A 27,621-nucleotide genomic window follows, 5' to 3' on the forward strand; every position below is an offset into this window, starting at 1 on the left:
TTATTGTATTTTCATAGCGTCTCAGGGCAGGACGACTGACAGCAAAGCCTAGAATACACCCAGCATGAAGTATTGAATAGGGAACCCTACCACAAAACTGTGATCTCCAAGGGCTTCACCCTCTGCAAAAGAGTGCTTGCCCCAATCTTTGGTGTCAGGTAGAGGAGGAAACTACTCCCTAAGAATTCAGGTATACAAGTTAGGCCTCATGTAGACTTTTGGCCTAAATTCATACTATCCTGGTGGCTCCCAAAGCCTTCAAGCTCTGAGTTCAATTTAAAATGGTCTCCAGACACTTAGGAGAAGTAAAATGCTCCCTGAAGAAATGGCCTCAAAACAATTACCACCAATAAACTTCCAAAAAAACAGTCTTGTGGTCAAAAGCAAAAAGTCATTAAGTAGATCTGTAAAGAAGGCACTATGAATGGGAGCTTGAAAATAAGAGCAGAAAATGGAATCAGAATTAAAGCGACTTCTGATAGTATTCTCAGACTTGGGATATAAAAACTACCAATGTGTGCACATCATATGCTGAAAGAACTAACAGAGAGGATGCAAATGGCAAACAAAGAGCAAAGGATTATAAAATGGACCAAGCATATTTGAAAAGGAGTCAAAAAGAATTTGTAAAAGTTAAAAATAAAATTACTGAAATTCAGATCTGCGCAGTGGCTTTTTCAGCAGATTTGTACAGATGAAGAAAGATGTAGCAAACTAGAAATTAGATCCAAAGACTTAATCATGCAACAGAGAAAGGAAGAGACAGAAGATACTAAATAATAGGAGTCAAAAGTAATAATTTAGTAAAAAGTTCAAAACATACATTTAAGCAGAGTCTCAGAAAGAGAAGAAAGAGAGAAAATGGGAGAGGGAGTATTTGAAGCATATATGGCAGCATTTTTAAGGAACCAGTGAGAGATATTAAGCCCCAGATTCATGAAATCCAACAAGTGCCAATAATTCAAATGAATGGAATCCACATGTAAACTACTACAGTGACTGCAGAGAACCAAAACTGAGTAAGACTTCAAAAGAAAAATGGACAATTACGGGTTGACCCCCATTATTCACATTTGCAAATTTACCTACTTGATAACATTTATTTGAAACCCCAAAATCAACACTGGTAATGCTTTCATAGTCGCTCACAGACATGCACAGAGTGGCAGACTATTCCAGTTTCCTGACACCTGTCCCTGCTGAGGTCCGACAAGGCCACCCTCCATCCTGTTTCAGCTCTCACAGTGTCAACATGTGTCCTTTTCACGTAGTCTATGTAGTGCTACACTGTGCCCATTTTTCTGCTTTTTGTTGATGACTTTATTGTTGAAAACACTCCCCAGCACATCACTAAAGTGGTACCTAGTGCCCCTAAGCACAAGGAGGCTGGGACGTGCCTTCCAGAGAAGCTAGGTGTGTTACGTGAGCTTTGTTCAGGCATGGGTTACAGCACTTTGGCCGTGAGTTCAGTGTTAATGAATCATCAGTACATTTATGAGATAGACTATCTTTTAGCAGAAACGTGTGGGAAACAAAGTTATATATTGATCATGAATGAAAATGTGGCCAGAGGTTCACAGGAACCTAACCCTATATTTCCTCTAGGAGCAATAATAATTCAGTATAGGTGAACTTGGTGTTTATAGCAGCGTTATAGAACAAAACTACAGCAAATAATGAGGATCACTTGCATACAAAGGAACAAAACGGAAGCCAGAGAACAGTGGAATGATCACGTCTTCAATGTGCTAAGAGAAAACAATTATCAACCAGAATCATGCACTGAAGAAAATCATTCTCAAGAATAAAAGTGAGAGAAAGATACTTTTCAAAGAAACTAAACCTGAAAATATTTACTACTTGCAAATTCTCACTTAAAGAATTTCTAAAAACTGGGCCACTACACCATAAGCAAAAATAAGTTCAAAACAGATTAAAGACCTAAATATAAGAACCTGAAACAATAAAACTCCCAAAATAAAACATAGAGAGTAAACTCTTGAACATCAGCGCTAGCAATTTCTTTCTGGATATGTCTCCTCAGGCAAGGGAAATGAAAGCAAAAATAAATAAATGGCACTACATCAAACCAAAATTACACAGTGGTGATAGTTGCAAAATTCTGTAAATAGGCTAAAAACTACTGAATTGTGTATTTTTTAAAAGGATAATTTTTATGTATGAGAATTATCTCAATAAAGCTGTTACTTTGCTTTTTTTCAGTTTTTTTAGGGTATAACTGACAAAATGTAAGATTTTTTTAAAGCTCTAAAACATGCATTTCTAGAATAAGGAAATTCACTCAGATGGTAAAAGAAACGAACAGCAAGGAAAATGATAACACTAATTGTGTAACAATAGTAATGTGTGGTTACAAAAAGACAGAACTAAAATTCAAGATAATATATGTTGGGAGAGCTGGTTAAATTCTTAAATATTTTAAATTTGGAAGGAGAAAATGCTGATTAAATTTATATATTAACAGAGTAAGCCTGAATGCTTAAATATTTAGAAAAATCACACACAAAAAAAATAGACATATGATATACAATTTTAAAATAATAGAAAAATTAATAGAATTATTCTTTAAAATCGATGTAAAATTTGAAGGGAAAGTATGAGACGTAAAATAGTAGGACAAATAGAAAGGACAAAGTAAGATGCTAGAAATAACACAAATATGCCAGCAATTACAAAAATATAACTGTGCTAAAAACTCCAATTAGTAAACCAAGCTGTTGGGCTTGATTTTTTAAATCCAGCTATATTCTTTTGATAAGAGACACATCTAAAATACAACGGCACAATAAATTTTAGATATAAGGATGGAAAAACTGTACCACAGAAACACTAAGAGGATTGAAACAAGTATATTAAGGTAAAAGTTTCTAATGAAAAAGACGTAGTGATAAAAGATTTAATTGATCAAGAACTACAAAGTTATGAGTAGGCATGCCCAAAATAGCACGATCTCAGTAATACGTATGGCAAGAATTGAATCAGAACTGTAACAGGAAAATGGAAAAAATTTCAACAAATTTCCAAACATTGATATCACGCAGTCAATATTCTCTCCAACAATGTAATTAAGAAGGAAGTGAATAATAAGAGGGAAATTAATGTTAAAACCATACATTAAAATTTTTTTAAATATGCTTTTAATAATATATTGCTTGAAGCAGACATACTGGATTTTAGAAAATACTTTAGAAAACCAATGAACTTCAGAAACTCAAAAGAAAACAGAATAAAATCAGCATAAGTGTTTTGAAAAAGATAAAGACTTCTGGTGAGAAAATTCTAAGATGGCCCAAGATTCCTGTCTCCTTGTGTGAAACCCAATCAATCCCTATTGCTGAGTGTGGGTGGGCCTGACCTAACCAGGTGAGCCCTGTTAAAAGAGGTTCAATAGGTCAGAGACAGAAGTCGGAGGCAAAGCCTGAGCAGGGGCTCTCCTGGAGCAAAGCGAACAGCCATGTTGTGAATAGCCTGTGGGGAACACGGGGTGAAGAACTGTGTGTGGCTGTTAGAAGTTAGCAAGAAATCGGGGACCTCAGTCATGGAGGTATGAGGAAATGGACTCTGCCAAACCAAGTTGCTTGGAAGAGGATCAAAGGCCCCAGATGAGAATCACAGCCACAAGTTCAGAGTCCCCAGGGACCTAATACGCCTCCCAGGCCCCACTGCCCAGCTGACGGGACTGGGATGACAGAAACCTTTTTATTTCCGTCCCAGGCAACCCCGATCTTTTCAGTATTTGTGATAGGAAGGAACATTTGAAATTAATTCACTTACTTGTTGGTTTATACTGCATCCTCTCCTTAAAGGATTTAAGGCAGCTTAAAAACATAAGATATAACAAGATTACAAAAGTTAGGGCTGGAATCATAGAAGAAAAATAAAATACAGTGAGCATGTGAAATCCAAAAGGAGGAGGTTACGACGATAAAATAATGACACGTTCACTTGTTTCCCATTGAGATGTAACTTGCTGCCAAGCTTTCTAAGAGTCATGCTTGACTGTGTGATGACAAAGGAACGCATTCCTCAGAAAGACAGACACACAAAATTGTTCTGAAAATAAAAGCGAGGCAGGAATTCATCCCACAGAGCTCTCTAATAAGGGCCCTGTCTTCCCGATAGATGTAGACTGTGTCCCATAAGGCAGTTCTTGCAGCATCTCTCAATGCATTTGGGGCCCTGGCATGGAAGCCCACTTCAGGCCAAGCGGTTCTGCAGCGGATGGGCATGATGAGTGGGATCTAAACAGCCCTGCATTGGCCAACCTGGCTTAAAACAGAGGGGATTCAGCTGTGCTCCTTGAAAACAGCGTAGGTTGGGTTTTGCATTAGGGGCCAACTTCGTTTCCTTTTCGTGTATGAGCTAACCCACTCACATTTATCGATATGGTTGATTTGTTTTGTCTCAACCTTGTCATTATTTCATGTGTGTTATGTTACACTTACTTTTTTATCTCTGCTTGATGTCTTCCTCACTTCTTGTAAACATTTGGTGTGGTACTTAGGATGATTCGTACTTTGACATTAGTCTCCTTTTATTCTTAATTTAACCTTTTACTATTTTGTCTGTCAGTTTACAACGGTATCCTTTAACACTCACCAACTGCCTCTGAGAGAGTCATGACCTTATTTTTTTCTTTCTCATTTTCCAGTTACATTCCCTCTACTTTGTCAGGATACGTTGCCTTACCTATTCTTCTTGCATGAATGTCCCCACCTTTGCTTTACTAGTAGCTTAACACTTAAATACATTAAATTCTCACCAACTTCGGTCAAATTTCCCCAGGTTCGATATGCTCACGCTTGGTAGATTCCACAGAAAATACATGTGTATACACTGTTCTTTGAGATGTATCTTTAAAACTGTTTTTGTTTTTGTTTTAATAGTCTTGAAACTACAGGAACACCTTGGCAACATAAAATACACCTTAGCTCATACTTATTCCCTTGAGTTTCTTGAAAATGTTCTCCACTCTTTCTTTCTCTTATATTTTGCTCTAATGTGTCTGATGCTAGCCAAATTTTCTTACTTTTATAGGTTATGTGATCTTTTTGCCTGGAGGCCCTGAGGAATTTTCTTTGTTTTACTAGGATATATATCGTAGCTAATCTTTCCAGGTCAAATTCCTGGTACACGGCCAGTCTTTTCACTAAGTAGACTTAAGTTTCTTCTCTTTTCAGAAAGATTTCTCATATACTTTTGAATATTAGTTCTGTTCCATTATTTTGTTTTTCTTTCTTAGGGACTGCATTTTACATTTGGCCTCTTGTTCACATCTACTTTTCCTCTTTTTTTCTTCATTCTCATTTAATTTTCTTGGTTGCTTCCTGCCTAAATGCCCATTGTTAGACTTCCACGTAACTCTGTCTTAGATTCTAATAATTTGTTCTTGAATGTGTTTTAGAGCTTAATCACCTTCCATTGCATTTCTTCCCATTGTTTGTTTGTTTTGTCCATTTTTTATTTTAAGTTTTGGAAATTTTAACTGGGTGTATTTTTCGTATCTCCAAACACTTAGACTATTTATTTCAGTGTGGAGTGTTGTGCTACAGCTTGCTTCCGCTTCACTGTTAGTTTTTAGATTAGCTGAAATGTTTTAATTTGTATTTTTAAAATTTATTTTTACACTAGCTTTGCATGGAGCTGATTTGACATTTTTCTGTCCTGAAGCTCTCTGGGGCAGGCTTTTTAGTCCTCTGACCACAGAGTGAAGTGTGGCTTCTTTAATGTGGTAGGTGGTGAGATGTTGGTGTGTCTTGTTTCTCTTATATTTATTATCTCACTTTTGGCCTGGGCAGGTCTCAAGCCCAATTCCCCACATGTGGCTGGTTAGACACGTGTTTTCTTCAGCAGGCATATAAAAGCACTGCGCGTGGATAGTCCTCCAGACAAGGTCTTACTATAACATGGCCTGATTTTATTCTTCAGGTTCTAATCAGTGACCTGAGATCGGCAATGGCATCAGGATACCAGGTTATGCCTCAGTCTCCAACTAACATCCAAGAACAACTGAAGTTCATTAGGAAGCTGACTTTTGAAATGGTCCTTTGGTCCCGTTAAATAATACTCACGCTGAGAAGTGAACTGAAGTCCATAGACAGACTAAGATTGGTCAGATCTTAGTACAGATCGGCAACAGCATTCAAGTTCCAGATAACGAAGTCTGACCCTGAATGAAGATTACATTTGTCCAGTGTCATTTAGATATCGGACCTGTTCCAATATCAAATTTACTAGTTGTGAAGTTTTTAAACTCAAGCAATTCTATAGCTCTTGGTTTTTCTCTTTTGTTATGTGAAAGTGATAATACTTCTCATACAATTGATTTAAGGGTTGCATGAAAAATGTATGGAAAGTATTTAAGAGAATGCCTGGCACATGGGGATTCACTATTATTATTAACTATGTTTCTGGAAAGTATAGTTGAACATAGGCCCTCCGATTTTCTCAGTAAAGTAGCTTTATTTATCAAGGCCACTGATGTACCAAATACTTGTGCTTTACATATACTACCCGATTCTTTATTTGTAATAATCCATGAGGTAGACAGCAGCCCACTTTCACAAATCAGTAAATTGAGGTTTGTAGATGATGTCACTTGCCGAGCTTACATGTCTACTCAGTGACAGCGTAAGTAGGAGTCCTAACAAGATTTATTTGATGACTAAGCCCATGATCCTATCCCACCTCATCCCAAGATCCTGTTCACTGACTGCTTCCTCCTCCGATTCCTCTGGCACTTGTATTCTGAACCCTGCATCGCCTCGTGTTTTTATTTGGTATTATTTTCTGCTTTCTGAGTTTTTGTCTTGATTCCCCAACCTCAGTGCGTCCTTTGAAGGGTATAATTATAGTGTCTAACTTTTAACCTCAGTGTACTTCTTCAGAAAGAGGTGCTACTAAACTCTTAGGTGCCTACTAAGCTCATGGCAAATTCTCTGTAAGTTCTTACCAAGTCAAAACAAAGTCAACATGCATCTTTAATGCTTTTCTCAGGGAAGATGTGGTTAACGACTTCCCTAGCTGTGTCACGTCATCTATATCCAAGTGAACATTCATTCAAAGTTCAAGACAAAACGCCAGAAAGGGTATCTGGGAAATGCAGAATGAATGTTTAATCTAAAAACAAAAGAGAATCCGGATATAGGACACACCAGATATTTGGTTTTCTTAGGCTTTAAAAAAAACCCAACTTTGAGTTATTTGAGTTTGAATTTTGTAGGACAAGGAAAGTACATAGATTTAGGAAGAAAATATCCTGTGACTAAGAAAGTGTTTTTCCTGGAAATCTCAACATAGTTTAGACAAGTCTGAGACGTAATCTAGCGCTTCCTTTCAGGATCACACCCCACTCTGCACCAACACTCACACTGCTACAGAATTACAAGATTCTGTGACCACAGTGCCACATCAGCGCTATAGGTCACTACCTCATACAAAGCATTAGATACACGGACTTTTTCTTTTTAATGAAAACCCAAAGAAGTCTAGTCATCCAGTAGAAAATAGGGCTTAACAGGTGCGTTGACCAACAAAAATCCATTCAACTAACAGGCATTGTGCTCCTTGCTGAGAACAGGAAGGCCAAAAAGACATGGTCCCTGTTTTCAGGCAGACACATTAACACGTGTACTGACAATTACAATGTTGCAATTTAAACATGCACATTGTACAGCTGCGGTCAATGGAAGACGGTTAAGTCTAGGTAGCAATTACTAAGGCTTTGTAGAGTAGATTACACTGGAGCTGCTTCTAGAAAGGAATTAATATTGAAATGAGAAAGCACGGACAGCCAGTGCAGGTTTTTAATTTATGTCAGGTCTCCTATACCACTGAGTTTACCAGCTAGGAGGTGCAGGAGAGCCAAGCGCCGTTCACCACCCATTCCATCTCCATATGTTCTAAATACTGGCTCCGTTCCAAGCAGCCTAACATCCACTTCTCCTCCTGTTTGTGGAACGAGGTATTTCTCCTAAGGTCCCGTTTTGCTCCAATCGCTAGTATGGCCTTCAGTATGTCTCAGATAATAATTTCATCAGCAATCAGACGATAGTACTCCCATTTATCGAAGGCCAACCAAGAGTCTACCTGCTTAAGTGATCAAAATCTGCCCAGGACGGAGGCAAACAGTCTTCTACGGACTCCAGTGTAATGTCTACATGCGGACTGTCATAGGTCGTGTCGGATGAGACCAGCTTTGAAGGGAAGACCTTTCCCCTTCATCTTCTGCTTTCCCAATCCTGAGCACCTAACACACTGTACTATAATCGGGATGAAACTGTCGGCAATAAGCAAACGTAACTTGCATTGAATCAAATTAGTTAAACTGACTAATTTTGTGCCTTAGTTCTTTCACATATGAAATTAAAGTAATCCTTGTTTCTTCTTTTTCAAGAACGGAGGAGCAGCCACTCTATCCCTTGAACCTAAAGCAGTGACAGCCATGACACAGGACGTAAGCGAATGGTTGCAGAACAGGTCAGTGAAGAGGCTGATTCCTGGGGCCTCTCTGAGTTGAGGTATTGGATATGAACCCCCAAAGACCTAGAGCTCTAATTAGATACAGGCTTCATAGTAACTACTTGCTTTTAAAGAAAACATTCCTACAGCTTTTAAGATTCCACCTTAATAGTACGACTCAGCAAGTAGGAACATGGAGAAACAGCAATGGTTCTCCCAGGATGAGAGGTGTTACATAATCCCAGGTCTCTTCCATGGAGCACATGTCCCCTCACTGGGAATGGCCGTGAACTTGGGAGGAGTTAAGCTTCAGGTGCTCAGTGAGAACAGCCACTTACTAGGTATGTGTCTCACTGTGTTTCAGAACAGAAGAGTCGAACTTAAAAGTAGATTTTTTAAAATGCTGGTATACATAGAATTCATAGAAAAGGACAGGTACACAAGTAGCTAAACAATCTTGAAAAATAATAATAAGTAAACTATTCCATAGGCAAAATCATCAAAAAAACATCATATTTCTTGTGCCACAGCAGACAAATAAGTCAATGGAACTTTCAGAGTCTAGAAACAGCCCCACTCATACACGGAGGTTGGGTAAGTGACAGAGATGGACCGGAATTCAGTGGGGAAAGAGGCACTCTTTAAAAATTAATTGAGCATATTGGTTCATCCTGGTCCCTGTTTTCATGTCATACACAGAAATAAATCCAGATATATTAAAGAGCCAAATATAAAACGCAAATTTTAAAACCATTTTTAGGAAAAAAATAGAGTAATACATTAAAGATCCTGGAACTGAGGATAGCTTAAGTCATAAAAAGCACAACTCATAAAGGAAAAGATTAGCATATCTGACTGCATAAAAATTCATCATTTTCACCCATCATGAGGTTTACCACAGGCATAGTTTAAAGGACAAATGAAAAGAAAGAAATTTGTAGTGATAATGGTATATAAGGAATTAGAATATGAAATGACTCATACAAATCAAGCAAACCAAGTCAAACATTCCAAAATAAAAATTATCAGGATATGAATTAGCAATTCTCAAAAGAAATCTCAGAAATATGTAAAGAGATGCTCAACCTCACCAGCATAAGGAAACTAAGATTAATTAATGATGTGAGACTTACCTTATATATCAGGTTGACTTAAAAATTTGACTGTAACCTATCAAGTGTTGGCAAGAATGTAGGGAACAGAAAACTCATGTACTACAAGAGGAAATGAAAATTACTATGGCTTATTTAGAGAGCAGAATAACAGTTTTACCACACACGGTGTATTGCAAAAATGGTCGTGATCCATCACTTCTCCCATTGCAATGCAATTTTGCAGGTCCTCTCATTAAAAGCTGGAGTCTATTTCTTCTCTCCCCCTATCTAGGTTGGCTTTCCATTCTACTGCTTTTCCCAATAGAACACAGCAGCAGACAGACAATGTGCCACTTTGAAATCTAAGCTTCAGGAGTAAGCGCACACTTCTACCTTCTGTAACTACCGTGAGAACAAGCTGCTGAAGGAGGAGAAGCCCCATGGAGCAGAGGCCAGATCTCCCAGTGAGGTTACCCTAGAGCCGCAGCCCCCTGCAACCTTGCAGAGGGCCACAGATGCGAAAGTAACTATAGTTAATCTTCTATCCCACAAGCAAATGTTTCATGTTCAGAAATCTCATTTTTCTCAGGAGGGCCACTTGTGGATACAGAAGATGCCCCATGAGAGCACGTCCCCATGGCCCCATCCTAACGCGGGGCTCCACAAGCCCCCTGACCAACCATGACAATCATACCTAATTACGGAGCCTCCTGATTGGCCAGAAGAGATGAGGCCAAAGCTCTCATCGGTTTTGTTTGCTCAACCATTTTCTCAAATACTTACTTTGGGTCTGTTATTCCTGTAAGAAAAGCCTACACCAGTTTCTGAGGATCGATTCTTCTGTGATTTTCCTGGTAAATTCTTGGTTCAAATTCAAGAATAAATGGTCAAATTAAATAACCTTAGCTGCGGAGATAAGTAGATGGTGCACTAGATTTTTATGCATTTTAAAACTATTGAAAAAAGTATTTTCTAAACAATGAAAATAAGACAAGTGCATATGCACTTATTATTAAAGACAAAAATTCTGATGTGGGTAACAAAAGGAAGTAAATTAAATGTCTAAAGGACCCACTTTTGAGGACAATAACGTCCTCAGGTTCAGTAATGGTCTTACAATGAAGGCAAAAATAACCACTAGTGAGAAAAAAAAGCCTTTTTATTATATGTTAAAAATGACATTAAATGCTTAACATACATGATCTCAGTATTTCCACGATTCTAAAATATAGCTATTGTTATCTCCATTTTTACAGACAATGAACCTGGGGGAAAAAGGGTTCAGAGTCATGTGTCCTTGGTCACAAGGTCAGTGAATAGGGAAGCAGGCTGTAAATACAGTCTGACTCCAAAAAGTGTGCTCCTAATTGTCACACTCTACTGTATGAAAACACGCACATACCAAACCATTGTATAATGTTCTAATGTCCTTTTTCATTCATTATTTTATCTGACCCCTATAAAACTCTTATTATTTCCATTTTACAGATGAGCAGACTAAGGTTTAGACAAGGGCAGTGTCTGTCCCAAAGTCACAAAGTTTGTACGTAGAAGGGCTGGTACTCAAAGGCGTCTTCAGGTCCCAAATTCCAGGTCTTTTCCAGTTGTCCAAACTGCCAGACACCTGAGGGAACTTAAACAGATATTGTGGAATATGGTGAACTATGACACGGATTAGAACCAGGGGTTAAAGGAAGAGATAGTGGATGCACTGATTTTCCCTGAGACTTGACTCAGACAAGCAGTTGTATGAGGCACTTTTGGGGCACTTTGAAGGAGACCCACACTTCCTCTAGTTTGAGAGAGGAGGACCAGGATCAGATTCCTGGGTTCCTGAAATTACTTAAATGAACAAATGAAGGAAAAAAGAATTACTGTCATTAAAGCGTTCATACTCTCCAAAGTGAACTACAGATTCAATACAGTCCCTATCAAAATTCCAATTGCATTTTTCTTAGAAATAGGGCAAACAACCCTACTTGAGGAACCACAGGACTCAGAATAGCCAAAAGCAATCTTGAAAAAAAATGAACAAAGCTAGAGGCATCATACTTCCTGGTCTCAAACTATACTATAAAGCCATACTAATCAATACAAGATGGTACTGGCACAAAAATAGACACATAGATTAATGGAACAGAACAGAGCCCAGAAAGAAATCCGTGCATATCAGATAAATTAATTTTTGACAAAGACACCAAGTATATACAAAGGGGTAAGGATAGTCTCTCCAGATGGTGTTGGAAAAACTAGAGAGCCCCGTGAAAAGAATGAAACTGGATGCCTAGCTTACATGATACACAAAAATCAACTCAAAATGCATTAAAGACTTGAACATGAGGCCTGGAATTATAAAATTCTTAGAAGAAAACATAGGAGGTAAGCTCCTTGACATTCATCTTGGCAATAACTTTTTGGATTCCACACCCAAAGCAGAAATAAACAAGTGGGACTACATCAAATTGAAACGTTTCTGCACAGCAACAGAAATAATAAACAAAATGCAAACTACGGAGTATGAGAATATATTTGCAAGCTACATATGCAATAAAGGGTTACTATCCAAAATGCAAGAGAACTCAGTAGAAAAAATAAAGAACCCAGTTAAAAATAGACAAAGGGCCTGAGCAGACATTTTTTCAAAGAAGATATACAGATGGCCAACAGGTACGTGAAAAGGTGCTCAACATCACTCATCATCAGGGGAAAGCGAATCAAAAGGACGGTCACCTCATACCCATTAGGATGGCTTTAATCAGAAAGACAGATGAATGCGACGAGGATATGGAACAAAGGGAGCCCTTGTGCACTACAGGCAGGGGGGCAAACTTGCGCAGCCACTGCAGAAAACAGTACGGAGCTTCCTCCAGAAATTAAAAAGGGGAACCACCATATAATTCAGTGATTTCCACGTATATATATTCAAAGGAAACAAAACCATCATCTTGACATGTTATCTGCACTCCCGTGCACATTACAGGTTATTCACAACAGCGAGGGAGGGGACAACTTCAGTGTCTGGACACATGAACGGAGAAAGAAGACGGGGCGTGTATATAATATATATATATGTATACAAAATGGAATATTATTCAGTCTCAAAATACAGAAGGAAATCCTGTCATTTGCAACAACCTGCATAAAACTGGAGGGCATTACACCAAGTAAAAAAAAAGCCAGACAGAGAGAAAGAAATACTTAATGGCATCATGAATATGTGGAATCTAAAAAGATATGTCAAACCCACAGAAACAGCAAAATGGTGATTGCCAGGGGCTGGGGAAATGAGGGAGACGGAGGGAGAACAGCAAATGGGTACAGACTTGCAGCAGTGGGATGGGTAAGGCCTGAAGATCTAATACATACACTGTATAGTGCCATTGAAATTTGCTAAGGGACTAGAAAAACATTCACACCCACATAATATGTAAATATTTGAGGTGACGGATGTGTTAAGTGACTTGTTTGGGGGAAGCATTTCACCATGTGTATCAAATCATCACACTGCACACTTTGAACATATTACAATTTCATTTGTCAATTATACCTCAGTAAAGCTAAAAGAAAAACAAATTTAAAAAAAAACGTAAAAATGTCACCAGAATCAATACTGGCAAATAGAACACACTGCATTTTCCCTTACATTGAAGAGGATATTGCCATGTGGAAACAGCACATGGAATTGCTGCTGACTTTAACCCAAGCAAGTGCCTCAATTTTGGGGGGTCTTAAATGAACAAACTCAGATTTAAACAATGTATTTAATGCCTGGTTTTACAGTCTAGGAGGCTGAGGATCAGTGGCCCGGCGCGCTCGGCGCACTGGTGCTAACTGGTCTGGATGCGTCCCCAGTCCGGCTGTCACCAGCCACTACAGTCCCGCCTCTGCCGCTGTTTCCCTGGCCCAGAAAACAACCTGCGTGACACTGAGGCCAGGGTGGCAGAGAAAGGAGGAAGTCGGCCTGGCCAGGGGTGTACTGAGCCGCAACATTCTCCCAGCCCTGGGAGAGGAGCTGAACACACTGCTTGAATAACCTTCAGTTTTTCCAAATGCAAAAGCAAGCGGTGAAGGCGATTTCCAGGCAGGGGCTCAAAGCCTGCAAGTAAAGTGGGGTCATGCACCTCGCACATGGAAGATGCCTCTGATTACTAATCACTGCCACCTAGGAGTGACAGCAGAGGCGGCGGCTGGGACTCAGCCGGGAGGCCCAGGGGCAGACATCACAGCGGGGTCCCCCCAGAGCAGGAGGGGGCAGCCAGGGCCCCGGGGCAGCCTGGTCATCCTCGCCCAGCCCCGAGCACTGGGCACTGCCCGAGGCCAGGGAGGGATCGGCAGTCAGTCTGGCCCAGCGGAGGCACCGGCTTCCCTCAGACAGAAAACGCCTCTGTGCTGTCCCTCCAACCCCAGGGCCTCTTCCGGGCTCCGTCTCACTCAGAACTGTCTCACTCCGGACAGCTGCTCATCCCCCCTGAGATGCAGAAGGTCTGCGTGCACACAGTAAGGGGATGCATATTTCCGTGCAGGAATTCACACCCAAGCATGCTTGTCATCCCTTGACTGAATTAGGTGAATACAAAATACCCAGAGCCTCATAAACAAACAGCTCTGGGGCTGTCAGTTGTCAAAAGGAGCCAGGACTTTCCTGACTCCGCATAACATCACACCTACCTAGGTCTTGAAGAAGTGGGGAGAAAATACAGCCCTTCATGCATATCTTAGACTCCAAGTCATTAGGTCTATTAATTAGCTATTCTCTTTCTCATCAGTACAATCAGCTTCGCCTTGGGCTCGTCTGGGTAGCTTACTGTAATTAAGAGTCTTTGGATCCAAGAGTGGATAAAATACAATTAGTGCCAGTGTGAAAAAGAATTCTGAAAAGGATATACACCCATGTTAAAAGACAGATTTAAATACCAAAATGTCCCCCCCAAAAAATACACACATTTAAAACAAGTGAAGAAGGACTTTGTAGTGGGAAAAAAATTAACAGGCTGAGGATAAGAACAAAAAATGTGACCTTAATTAATCTTTGAGGCAACTTTGTATTTCAGGCCCTTGAAGAAGACCTTTCAGTAACATCTCGGGGCTTGGCACAGCCAAGGTGCTCGTGGGGAATGACGGCTGAGGCAGGGCCCGGGGTCAAGTGGCCCTTAAAGAAGGGCAAGTCCTCTTGGGTAACCAAGCCTGCGAACAGGGCCCTGAATGAGGTGTTAGCCAAGCCAGTTTCGGGAAGAAAGTACTTGGTACAGAAAGAAGTGCAGATGCGACGTCCCTGAGTCGGGCTTGTTCACCACTGGATGCAAGCGGAGGGAGAGAGCTGTCAGAGGACCACGGAGAGGCGTGGCGGGTCAGGGTCACACGAGGCGTCTCAGACCCTTGGAAAGCCTCTGGCTTTCACTGCAGGAGACGACAGGCCACTGGAGGTTTGCAGAGGAACGGCATCTGATTTAAATGTTAAAAAGCTCGCTCTGGGTACTGTGTGCAGAACACACAGATTGTGCCGGGGCCAGGATGGAAGCAGGGAAAAGGGAGGCTGTCGCAGCAGTTCTGGTGGGAGACGCCGGGGGCTGGACCAGGATGGTTAGAGCAGAGCTGGTGTGGGTGCTCCGGCTCTAGAACATTCTGTAACCGAGCAGACAGGACGTGCTCATCGATCAGATGGAGGGAAAGAGAGAGGAGTCAAGGATGAGTCAAAGTCCTCTGGCTTGGGGAGGAATGGGTTCGTCATTTCCTAAGGGGGAGGAGGGGGCATGCTTGGGGGACCAGCAATCAGGAGCTCGGCAGACAGTACGTCTGCTGGTCCCAGGCCCCTGCCCATCTTCTCCTTTGACCCGACATCTTCCCCAAGGCTCCCCCTTCCACAGTCATTCTGTCCCTTCTTCCTAGTCCCGTGACGCGGGAAAAGTTTGCCAGACATTATTTTCAGGAAGTGGTATCATGTAAACATTGGGGTCAGTCTTTCTTATTTATCCTGGACACCAGTCTCTGAGAATCGCTGCGCTCACCTGAGCAATTATCGCCTATTTCCCATGCAAGTCGTCATCTGCTGAAGAGAAAGGAAGGCCCACAACACCTGCTGGCAAACACAGATAAACATCCCCGCACTCTTCCGCCCATCTCCCCGCAGGTTCTGGGGTCGCTGCTTAATCCTGCCGGTGTCCAGGAAGCTGCTTGCTGAGATGGTGAAGGTCATCAGTGTGACGGTCAAAAGTAACTCATCACTAATAGAAATATAGGCTTGCAAATTGTTTATTTTCTGAAAAGAGAGCTGGAGCTAACTGAAATGTACTCCTACATTATTGTCGCCCTCTCCTGCGTTCTGGAGAGGGGGACAGGGTGGAAATCCGCCTGGGGGCGCGTAGGCAATGCCACAGAACCTGGGGCATCCCCATGGACACGCGCGTGAGCGCTGTCACTGTGTGCCAATCAGCAGACTGGAGACGGAGGGCTGCTGGTGTAGCTGCCTGAGGATGGCAGTGCGCAGGGGCTCAGAAGAATCAGAGGACACCCTCCCTGCTGCAAAGCCTCAAATGTCATTCATGACTCCACATGTAAAGAGACAAAGTCCAATGAAACGCTAACATTTCCTGCTTCTGTAGGATGCGGGGTTTATAGACATGCACTTACTCTCTCAGGGTTCAGCCCTCCAGCCCCCTACCCCCCACCCTAAGACCTCCCTCCTCCCCACACACCCAGGGGCAGAGGCTATTCTCAGAGGTACTGACCGGCGCTCAAGCAGGCGAGAAGTCCAACAAAGCAGCCTAAGAAACGGCAGCAGCCACTGACCCCATAGGATTTGTGGGGAGGAATCCATTGGCACAAAAGTCATCTGCCCCCTCTGGCCTCAGATGGGAACAATAACATCACTGTCAACAGTAATAATAACAGCTACCATGTCCTGAACGGCTGCTGTGTGCCAGGCCCATTCCCTCCCTGTCGTACCCTCTGCATCAGTGAGGGGTGGTTTAGGGTCGTCTGACCCCAGGGCTCTTGTACTGGCTTCGTGTCTAAGCCGGCTTCAGGCTCTCGTTTGAAGCACTTCTTTTTTTGGTCAGAAAATACAGGCAAAGGAATACGGTCTTCGGAAGGTTGAGAGCAAAACATTATGAGCAGTTGGGGTACGGACAGCAATAGGCAGGTTTTTGGGGTTCCCTGGACAAGACCAGACTGGGGCTAAAAGACGGTAGAAGTGGGTTTAAGAGAGAATCAGAGGAATTGGAGATGAAAATCGTAAACCCTTTTGAAGACTTCTGCTCCAAAGCTGAGCATTTCTTTGAAAAAAACGATACAAGTCGAAAACAAAGCTGAAACAAGATGCCCATATAACCTCATAGCAATAGATCATTAACGGCTGAGTGAGGTTTATTAAATTACATTTGATAGCACTCTCATCTTCTGATGCTGACAGTGCATGAGACAGCGGGGGTTTCCCCACAAAAATATCCATTGGTGCCATAGCCCTAGAGAAATTACCAAATTGAAATGGCAAGCTGGTATTATTTCCACCCTCTTAACAAATTTCAATTACACCATCCGGTGCCATCAGCTACAATCGCCACATTACACGTTACAACCCTCAGACCTTACTCATCTCGCAGCTGAAAGTCCTCACCCTTTTCCCAACTTTTCCCCATTTCCTCCACCACCGGCCTCCGGCCCCTGGCATCCACTTTTCTATTCTCCGTTTCCATGAGCTTGGCTTTTTTTTACATTCCACAAGTAAGGGATGCCACGCCCTGTTTCTCCTTCTCTATCTGCTTTATTTCACTTCACATCAGGCCCTCCAGGTTTACGCATGTTGCTGCAAAGGACAGGGTTTAAGACCAAATGCTATCCCACTGCGTATGTGTGTGTGTGTAGGCACATCTTCCTCTGCACTCATCCGTCCCAACACTGAGGCTGTTCCCGCACCTCAGCCATTGTGAATAAAGCGGTGATAACCATGGGAGTGCAGACATCTCTTCAAAGCAATGGTTTCATTTCTTTGATTGGATATATACCCAGGAACGGAACTGGCAGTTCACATGGTAGTTCTATTTTTTTATTTTTAAAGGTGAGTCCACTGTTTCCCATAGAGGCTGCAGTGCCCACCAGCGGTGCCTAAGGGCTCACTCTGCTCCACAGCCTCACAGACACTTGTCACCTCTTACCATTTTGACAACAGACGTCGTAACGGGTGGGTTACTATTACGGCTTTGATGTGCATTTACCTGCTGATTATGGTATTGAGCATACTTTCATGAACCTGTTGGCTATCTGTACAACTTCTTCGGAATAACGTCTATTCAGATTCTTTGCCTGTTTTTAAACTGGCACTTTTTTTTTTGTTATGGAGTCCTATGAGCTGCTTGTATGTTTTGAATATGAACCCCCCATTGGACAGGCGGCCTGCAAACATTTTCTTCCATTCCACAGGCTGTCTATGGGCCGTCTTTTCATTCTGTGGATCGTTTCCCTTGCCGTGCAGAAGCTTTTAGTTGGATGTCATCCCACTTGTTTATTTCTTGTTGCCTGCGCTTTTGCTGTCGAACACAAAAATGCATCAGCCAGACCCGTGTCAGGGAGCTCATGGCCTGTGTTTTCTTCTAGGAGTTCACAGCTTCAGGTCTTACATTCAAGTGTTCAATCCATCCTGAATTGACTTTTATATACCGTGTAGGACAGGGGTCTGTCATGGTCTGAGATTTGAAATCCATCCAGCTGCAGCCTGCTTCCTGCCAGAGGGCCACGAAAACCACCACAGAACCAAGTATTGGGATCTGAGTAAAAACGTTAAAACTTCCATTTTGAGAGGTGAATGCTCTCAGGACCAAGACACAACGTGCAGTCATAGTTGCAACCCAACTGCATGTAATCCTTCCTTTCAACCAAGTCATTTGCAAACACTCGTTACCAAGGAAACAAATCTTTGTGATGTCACAAGTGCTGAGAATAGCAAGGCTGAATATAAACGGTGATGCCAAATCTTACTGCTGGATAGGATGTCACTGTACCTCCGATATGTTTGTCCAGCCAACCCCATAGGCTGACCACTAGCGATCAACTCACTTTCTATGAGTCGCTGCCATCCTGTCCTTGTCCCTCGGACCTGAAACTGGTTTGCTTTTCTAGCCTTGAGAATGCTTTCTGTGTTTAATGAAGTATTACTTTTAAGATCCAAAGTTTCAGGTAATTGAAGCTTCTATTTAGCCTCAGTCATAAGTTATCCTGTTTTAATTTTTTAAATTACAGTTGCTTCCAAAGGCTATTTTTGTTGTGAAGGTGTTGATTATTTTCTGGGCCTACAGTGTGATAGCTGGCCTAATTTTTGCAGGTCCAGTTTGTTTAGCACCACTGAGGGACTGACCTAAAATGCCTTTTCTTTTTAAAGCCAGAGAATAATGATTGGATTGTTGCAATAGTTTTCTAAGCAGTCTCTGCTTTCATTCCCATCCTCACCCTCCACCCCACAGCCTAGTCTCAAGGTAGCAGCCAAGTAAGTCTTTCGGTGCAAAAACCGTATCATATCATTTCTCTTTTAAAACCTTCCAAGGGCCTTTTCACTTGGGAAAAAACAAATAAATCCTTAGGACCTACTAGGCCCTGTGTGATCTAGCCCCTGCTACGCACAACTTGAATAAATCTCACCAATGTAATGTTGAGCAAAAAAACCTCAAAAAAATGCACAAAGAAATAGTTGTAGTATCATTCCAAAGCAACTTTTTGAGAACAGGCAAAATAATGTGCTCGTAATGATAGTAGTTATTTGGGGGGAAGAGAGGGTGTAGTAAGTAGAAGAGGGAACGAGGCATATGAGGTGAGGACGGTGCTCTATTTCTTGGCCTGAGCGTTGGTACCTGGCATGTTCACGTGGTGATAATTCACCGAGTTGTAAACCTACTACTTGTGCACTTTCCGATAGGTCATACTTCGGTAAGAATGCTTTCTGGAGACAGAGTGGGAGGTAAGAAAGTGAAGAGGCGAATTCTTTCAAGGAGATTTACTCTCAAGGAGAACAGAGGAATGGAGAGATAAGGGAGGGAGGGAGGTGGAATCAAAAGAACCTATTTTGGTTTGGTTTGGCTTTTTACACTGGGGGATATTAAAGCATGCTCAGCATGCTACAGACCAACCCTGTATCGAGAGGCCATGCAGGGCAAAAGGGAGAGGAATGTCCTTGAGTGTCTAAGAGGAGATGAGACCAAGACGGGAGAAGGGTGGGCCTAGACAGGAGCCTGGTAAAAGGATTTCGCAGGTGACGACTGAATTCCAGGAGAGCCTGGCTTCAGGACGGGGTGGGAGGCTGGGGCCAACGGGAGATGTCACGTGCTAGAATGGTGGGAGAGTGACATAAGCAGCTGAGACTTCTGGTAGCAACTAAATTAAACAGGCACAGAAGCAGGGGTGGGACTAGTTAGGCCCCATAGTCTATTAGGGGAAGTTGGGGGACCACATCTAATTACAGCCTCTTTCAATTTATACTGGTGGGCAGATTGTTTATCGATAAGTGGAAGGAAAGACGATAGTTTTCTTTACATCCTTCGTTCACTAATGGTGGAGGAAGAGGTCTTGTACTTATAATGAATTTTAGACATGGAATTGTGGAATTAAATGTACATTTAAAGTCTGGATGGATGTTATCAAAGAGGTGATGCAAATTTAAACTCCTATCCATACATGATAGCTGCCCGCACTCCCTTGCCAACACTGCACTAAAGTTTATAATCTCTGCCAAATCCAGCCGGGGAAAAGTAACCCATTGTTTTGTCTTACCAATGATTATGGTAAACATCTTTCCACGTATTTATTTTCCTCGTTTCTTCTTCATGAAATGTTGTTCACAACCTTTGCCCATTTTTTCCTTGACTGCTTGTCTTTCTTTATTGATTTAAAGAGCTATTTGTATACTAGGGAAATAAGCCATTTGCCAGTCATAGTAATTGAAAATACAGGGTGTGTGTGTGTTTGTGAGTATGGGCTTCATTGCTATTCTTTAAAAAAGTCATTACTTCAAGTTTATAAAAATATACATCTGTTTTCTTTAATGATTTTTTTTGGTTTTGTTTTTTGATTCCCAGATATTTAATATGTCTGGAATTAATTTTGTTGAGGAAGGAATGTAGCTTTACCGCTTCTGTTTTTCCTTCCAAATAGCAGTGGTCCCATCACTGTTTTCTGGAACTATCTCCTTTCTCTTAACATACTTAAAATGCTAACTTTATCCTCCCCAGTTTTAAAAGTACTTACCATTCACCTCAAAAGGAGGGTTCGTCTGGATCCAGCCACACTCTATCAGTCTAAGGACTTAACCTTCTTTCATCCCAGCACATTGAGTACTTGGCACTTAGTCCATATTTCTGAGCTCTGTATTTGGGTTATGTTAATCTGAGTCTCTTACAGTGTTTCTGTGTCTTTAATGCATTAATTTCCTACTTACTGCTATGGACTGGGAATAAACGACTGATCAGCAAATAACTAAGGAGAGTCTCCTTCCTGCATCTGTTATAAAAACAGAATTTATTACCGAGGACGACTATGTGAACTCCCTGGAAAAGGCTGATCTCTGAAAATACTGGCTGATGGCATATGCTTCCGTGAAGTGTTCACACAGTCCCTTTCACTCTCATCTGGTCTATTCTTCTCGGCACATATTCTATTCAGGAATAATCTCTCTGGGTAGTGAGATCGAAGCTACTCAGCTAACTGGCCATTAGAAAGAATTCTATCAAAAGTGTTCAAATAAGGTATATATGCTTTAAGCACTTGTTTTCTGGAATGCTTGCCTGATGGGATTGTTAGTTGCTGACAGCGCCTGACACATGGCATGTGTGCTCTCTCAGCAACCTGTGCGATCCCTTTTCCCCCAGACGAGAAGGAACGTCCCCAGGTTAACGGGCTGCGGTGCCCGCCCCACACCAGAGCTGAGTACCCCGCCGTCTAACCGCTGCGTCTGACCCTACCCCCACCTCACCTTCACATCTCGTCACTGTACCGAGTGCTTTGATGCCAACAATATTTTAAGCAGATGGGACTGAGACCCTGACCTGACGACCCCCTGCACCCCACACCCCGCCCCTTACTGAGCCAAGATCCTCCAGTTCTCCATTCCTGTGCCTCCCCCGTGTCCCCTCACCTCCCTGGCCCCCATCTCCTCTGTCCACAGTACTTGGTAAAGCTCCAGTTAAACCTCTGTCTACTCAACACCAGCATCCGGGCAGTGGATCTGCTGGGAGAAAAACACACACCTGAGTTCTGACCAGTGTCCCTTTGGGTTCCCGACCGTGCACTTCAGGCGAACTCTCGTGCTGCAGAGTACCCCGCCTCTGCCGTAGCTCATTCACTCCCCGACTCCCCGGAAGGCCACTGCACACCCCCCACTGCCCCGAGCCTTCCCAAACTCCACCAGCACAGCGCCCCGTCTGCTACACCTGAGCCCACGTGGCCGCTTCCTTCCCGTGCCCAACGGGCGGCATCTGCTCTGGCCGCCATGCCCCTCTGACTTACTCAAAGTCACTGCTCAGGCCATTCCTTTCATCTCTGCGCATTACAAACCTTTCCTGCTTTCCAGGCTCTTCTGTCAGCATGCACACACGCAGACATTCCTCCTACCCCCAAAAACACCTACTCTAACCCTATGTGCCCCCAGCAACTGCCCCACTTCGCAACCCTCCTTCCCAGCAAGACTCCAAAGAGCTGTCTGTTCTTGACATCCCGACATCTCCCACACTTTCTTGAACCCTCCAGATTTCTATCCTCACCAGGTCACCAAAACCATCATTTTCAATAACTACTTTTCACCAGCTACAATCACAGCCCGTCATTAGTTGGCACACTGCTGAAAGCGTGCTCCAACCTCTCTACTTGCACCCTCGTCCCCGAAGGCTACGCTGGCCAGCGCTCAGCCCGGTGCTTCCAAAATGTGTGTCAGATCACGCGTCTCCTCTGCTCTGTCTCAGACTGGCCTCCCTCGGGTCCTAACAGTGGCCTCGGAGGTGCTCCACCGTGCCACTCCTGTCTCTCCTTCGCGTGTCACCAGCTTCACTGGCCTTCTGGCTGCACTTCAAACACAAGCTCAGTGCCCCCCCCCAGCACCTCTGCAGTCCTTGTCCCTTTTACCTGGAATGCTGTCTTCCCAGATCACCAAATGGCTTGCTCTCTGCTTTTAGCCAAGTTTCTGCGAATGCCGACCTCTCAGAGAATCTCCCGACGCCCCTATCTGAAAGAGCATCACCCTGTACCTGCCTGGCTTTCTCCTCTTAAGCTGTTATCACCGCACACAGCTGACATGGCATTTTACATTTACTCAGTCTGTGCCCTCCCCCCTGAGAACTGAAGCTTCTTGAGGTCAGGGAGTTTTCCTGTTACACGGAGGGCATTCAATAAGGATTTCTTGGCTAAATTATCACGCAGATGGATTTTCGTAAGTGTGCAAAGACATCACTATGATGGCTATTGTAATACTGTGTATAACAAAAGATAAAAAAGAAACAAATCTGTCAGTGGGAAACCAGTTAAATATATGTTGAGATCGTCTTAAAATAGAACACAATGTCAGCTACTAAGAAAAATCTTGACACACTGGTATGGAAAATGTCCCCGAATGAATTAAGGGGGGTGGGGAAATGCAGAACAATATAACAGGCTTCCCGGTTTGAAGGAAATCTTAAAGTCTCTCCTGATGTACAATGTATATGTTTTTATATGCATAAAGGAAAGTCTAAAAGGAAACACACCAATTTGTTAAGAGTGATTATGTCCAAAGTGTGGGATTTCAGGGAAGGAGAGATTTTTTACTCTATTTTATACAATTTTGTTTAAATTTTATAAACCCATATTATTTTCATAATACAAAGTAAAACATCTTAGAAAGGATTATTAAAAAAGAGATACCGGTGATTAATGTTGTTTGTTGAAGGTGTCCATGGGTGTAAGAGGGCAGGAGAGTGGAAGGTCCACGGAAAATGAACAGAGGGATGGCCCATCGCTGGGAAAGTGGGGTTCCTGTGGCTAGTTTGTGACCCTAAACTACTTGCTGATGTAACTGGCTTGCTTACACCCGCAGGCAATAAGCTATGACTGACTGAGTCACAATATAAAGAGCTCTGCCCGGGCTCTGGGCCGAGGCAGAGGCGAAGGAGGATTACAGACCTGCAGACTGTTGGACGCAGACGTGATTCTAGTGCTTGACCTATAGCCTGGTAATAAACCCTTTCACCCCAAGAATGTTCCATTGTCATTCCTCGGTCTCACGGGGAACTTGCCCAGGGCTGAAACCCACTGGCAGTTTTCAGCAAAGAAGGGACAGAGCAAAGCTTATGCAAAAAGGAATAATGAGCAATGTGTTGTTTATTGTGCCCTTACTATGGGAAAGATGCTGTCCTTAATGACACGGTGCGCGCATTTTCTATAATACTCAGAACAAACTTGCAAGTTAGGGATTATTTCTACAGGTGAGAAAAATGAGGCTCAGAGAAACCAATTGCTCATGAGGCCTGGGTAAGGCCCTGGGAAGGGATCCCCACCCTGGAGATACCCACCCAGGCCTGGGCTCCCTAGCAACCCAAATCATGCGGAGAATCCACACGAGCTGCTTGTGCCTTCCCTGCTACAAAAATGCCTCGGCCTACTGTGGTGGGCAGTGTGGAGGAGGGAGAGGGCACCAGTGGTAAATGCCCTGCTCTGCCCGGTGGGGCGTCGCCGGGGCAGGGGGGCACCTCGTGCAGGACGTGGGCACTTACTGCTAGGGGTGGAAGAATGCCGACAGCCTGTCGGAACCAGAGCCCCCGCACTAGTCAGGATCCCACAAGCTGGGCAGAGTGGCAGGAACTGACAAAGGGCCGTGACCATCCCCCCCACACCCCCACAGCGTGCTGGTGAGCCCACAGCTGCAGCTCCCATGGGGCGGGGCCTTCTGCACGCCAGGGACTTCATCACCACTGCCCCCAACCCTGAGTAAGTAAATGAATGTTGTGGCTTCTGCTGCATAGAAGAGGAAACAGGTGCAAGGAGGTCAAGAATTAATAGTGGCAGCTGACGAGCGGTGGGGCTAGGCTGCCATCACACCACTGGGGCTCCTGGCCTCCCGCTCTTCCAGGACACAGCTGCCTCCATGGTGGCTCAGGGCCCATGTGTGTGGCAACGTGTGCTCAGAGGACAACAGCGGGCAGGGCGGCAGGCAGGGGGATGAAGAGGCCGGGGCTGCGGAAGTGAGAAAGGGCAAGCGGTACGGGGTCACAGTGTGGGCGCCCTGCCTGGCTGTCGGAGGGACACAGTCACCGACGGCTCCGCCTGCCTTCGTTTCAGTGGCAGCAGAAAATCCACATGTAAGTGGTGAAAAGCCATTTTCAGCTGGAAGCCTGCTGTGGCTGGTGGCTTTGCCAGGGGGATCTGATCACTATTCTTGAGCATCATTAGCATTTTAGGGAAAAACCCAAATGGCACAAAGCCAACTCCAGTGGTTGAGAGCTAACATTTCACGTCAGTTTCTCTAATGCAGTTAACCTGGCAGGGATGCTTCTTTTTCCCAAACCATTTTGCGCCTCAACAGGCAAACCATGTTTACCAGGCCCTTCAAGTCCACCTCCACCAAACCAGGCCAGAGGGCGTGCCTCCTGGGAGGTACACTTGCATCATGTGCCCGGGGCTGCAGAACCGGGAGTGTTTTTCCCAGCCTTGGGTTCTGAGTACAAATCCCTTAACATGATCTCCCTGCAACTGCCCCGTGGGCTGACACAATCCCACCCCAGAGAGCAGCATTTTCTATCATCCTTTGTTGTAGGTTTTCCATTATAGGGAGAACTGATAGTGACACTGCCTATAAACACATTCTCTGTCCTTCAGATTCTGTGGTTAGGTCTTTAAAAAGGAGCTGGGGAGTCTCATGGCCAGCAATAATATTTATATTGAAATTCAACCCTTGCTTCAGGGGATGAGGGCAGGGCTGGTCAACAAAGGAATTCCCTTTCCCATATAAAATTCTTCTCACATGACTCAAGAAAGCAAGGGGTATTTTGAGCTCAGAGTAAATCCTGGCTCGGAGTGGTTCTCAGTTACCTAAGATTAGGATTAACTCTTTAAAAAGTCTTTCTGTGCCAAGATAGGATGTTCACACTCAGATTTTTCCAAACACTATTTTTTGCTTCAAAAAATGAAGTTAACTGATATCCCACCTCTTTCCACGAACTTTGACTCAAACACAAACTTAGAGGCATTTTTGCACAGGTCCCGACTCCCTTAATCCTACAGAAAAGTCGAACTACCCATCACACGGAGTCTGTAGCGTCTCCTTTAGCAGTATATTTAAAATCATCATTTTACTGGTTAAATGTCATAAACGGGCAGTTCAAGTAGAGTGCTCCATTAAGGGCTGAAAATCGACACTGCAACTACATTGGCCTCCTTTTTTGATTAAAGAAAATCTAAAAATATTAAAGAAAATAAGCAGTTACCCACAGGGAAGTGAATCCTACAGGGCTTTCACCCTTTACAACCAATACGCTCAGGGGTATCAGAATAGCACCGCGTGGAAGAACAGCATCAGCCCAAAGCAGCTCACGAGGAACCCGGTGAGCTTGGTCCCGTCGCTGTGCACCTGCCCCAGTACACCCAGGGCTGGGAAAGATTTCACCTTAAAGTTGAGATCACCTTTTGGTCTATGGGGACAGTAAATGGCAGGAACTTTCACAGGGCTTGCAATGCTGAGACTTGACGTTGAGGATTTTAAAGTGGCGTTAAGTTCTCTTAAATCCTAAGACACTGAATTTTTAAAGGTTTGGCTATTATTTCAAAAGACACAAGAAAATAGCCTGAATTAAGATGAAAGGAGGAGAAATTTGGTGTTTCATAAAATACACCCTCACATAGCCTGAAGTCCACCTGGGGAAGAAATCAGAGGATCCTCTGTCTGCAAGGACTTCCTGGGATACACAGTCCAGCAGACGGCTTTTCAGAGCAGTTTATCTGTGCGTTTTAGAAGTCTGTTTCCTTGAGGTTTCTCCAAGCAGCCCTCAAGCCCAGCCATTTTATAATCTGATTTCTAGAAATCTTTGCTTTGAGCAAAAATGAGGAATATTTTTTCTGGAGTCTGATGAGTAAAATTCAGCAACACCCAAGGTGCTTTGTAATGTAATCATGCGTATTGATCTTGCCGTTTTTTGTTTTCAGAAAGAACATTATCCTGGGATGTAAAAACAGCCTTGAGAAATACAGAGGTAAGAGGTTTCTCTGTCTTCCATCTGAGTGTCCTGTTTCCATGGTGATGAAGCCAGCTCTCCGCACCCACTAACCAGGGCGATCGGGGTTTTGTGTTCCCTTGTTTCATGAACAGGGAGGGAGACAGGCCGATGGAAAGGGGAGAGGCAGGGGCGAGCACAGAGTTGGACAGAAAACTGACAGGAGCCCCAGATTCGGGTCTGCAGGTTTCATTTTGATGCACCAAAGCCAAGTATTCAGAGAAATAACAGGTTTTCCAGTGTTCATTATTCTGCAAAAAGCAGCATTCTGCTTTTAACAATACTTTGAGTGATATGATAGAACATTTTTTTTTTAACGTGAAAACACCTCCCTTTACACAAGGAATTTCCAGTATCATCTGGATAAACTACAGTGAGTGAAACCCACCTCACTTTCTCTGTTTTCACTCTTCATAGTTAAAAACCTACTCACAACTCCCTGGTCAGCCCCCACCTCTGAATTTCCCCCCCAACTATACTCTGGGTATGAATGGTTTTAACCTAACCATCTTTCTAACCTGCCCACGTCGTTGCCAAAACTCACCTCCTCAGCAAAACCTTTCTCCGTCAGCAGAGCGGAAGTCATCATTCGGTCCGTGCTGACCTGTCTAAATTTCGGTCACCTCTGCTTCTCTGCGTCACCTCTGGCCGGCAGCCCCTGATGCACACGCAGTTAGCATGTTATCAGGCTCCCAAACCTGGCCGCACATCGCAGAACACGAGGCCGCCCTCTAGGGCTGTGGCATCAGAAGTCTGGTGTATGGCCTCCACAGATCTACAAGGGCTTCTAACGCACTGCGGGTTCTGGAAGCCAGGTGTGCGGTTTCAGTTGCATC

At 43.4% G+C, this 27,621-nt stretch overlaps 1 protein-coding gene across 3 annotated transcripts in view; it reads right to left on the reverse strand.

The window, feature by feature from the left end:
- The window catches only part of SOHLH2 (spermatogenesis and oogenesis specific basic helix-loop-helix 2), a 75,093-nt gene that overhangs the window by 2,452 nt on the left and 45,020 nt on the right, over window positions 1-27,621 (reverse strand). Inside the window, exon 11 of one of the 3 annotated variants that reach the window (XM_073229280.1) lies at window positions 3,796-3,839. The exons of 1 other annotated variant lie outside the window; for it this stretch is intronic. In XM_073229280.1, the coding sequence (XP_073085381.1) occupies window positions 3,831-3,839 (9 nt within the window). In that variant the 3' untranslated portion in view covers window positions 3,796-3,830. Of the gene's footprint in view, window positions 1-3,795; window positions 3,840-10,735; window positions 11,209-27,621 lie in introns of those variants that run through there. One more of the 3 variants, XM_073229265.1, reaches the window with a different exon arrangement.

The sequence above is a fragment of the Manis javanica genome, chromosome 1 (genome assembly GCF_040802235.1).
Source record: "Manis javanica isolate MJ-LG chromosome 1, MJ_LKY, whole genome shotgun sequence".
Lineage (NCBI taxonomy): Eukaryota > Metazoa > Chordata > Mammalia > Pholidota > Manidae > Manis > Manis javanica.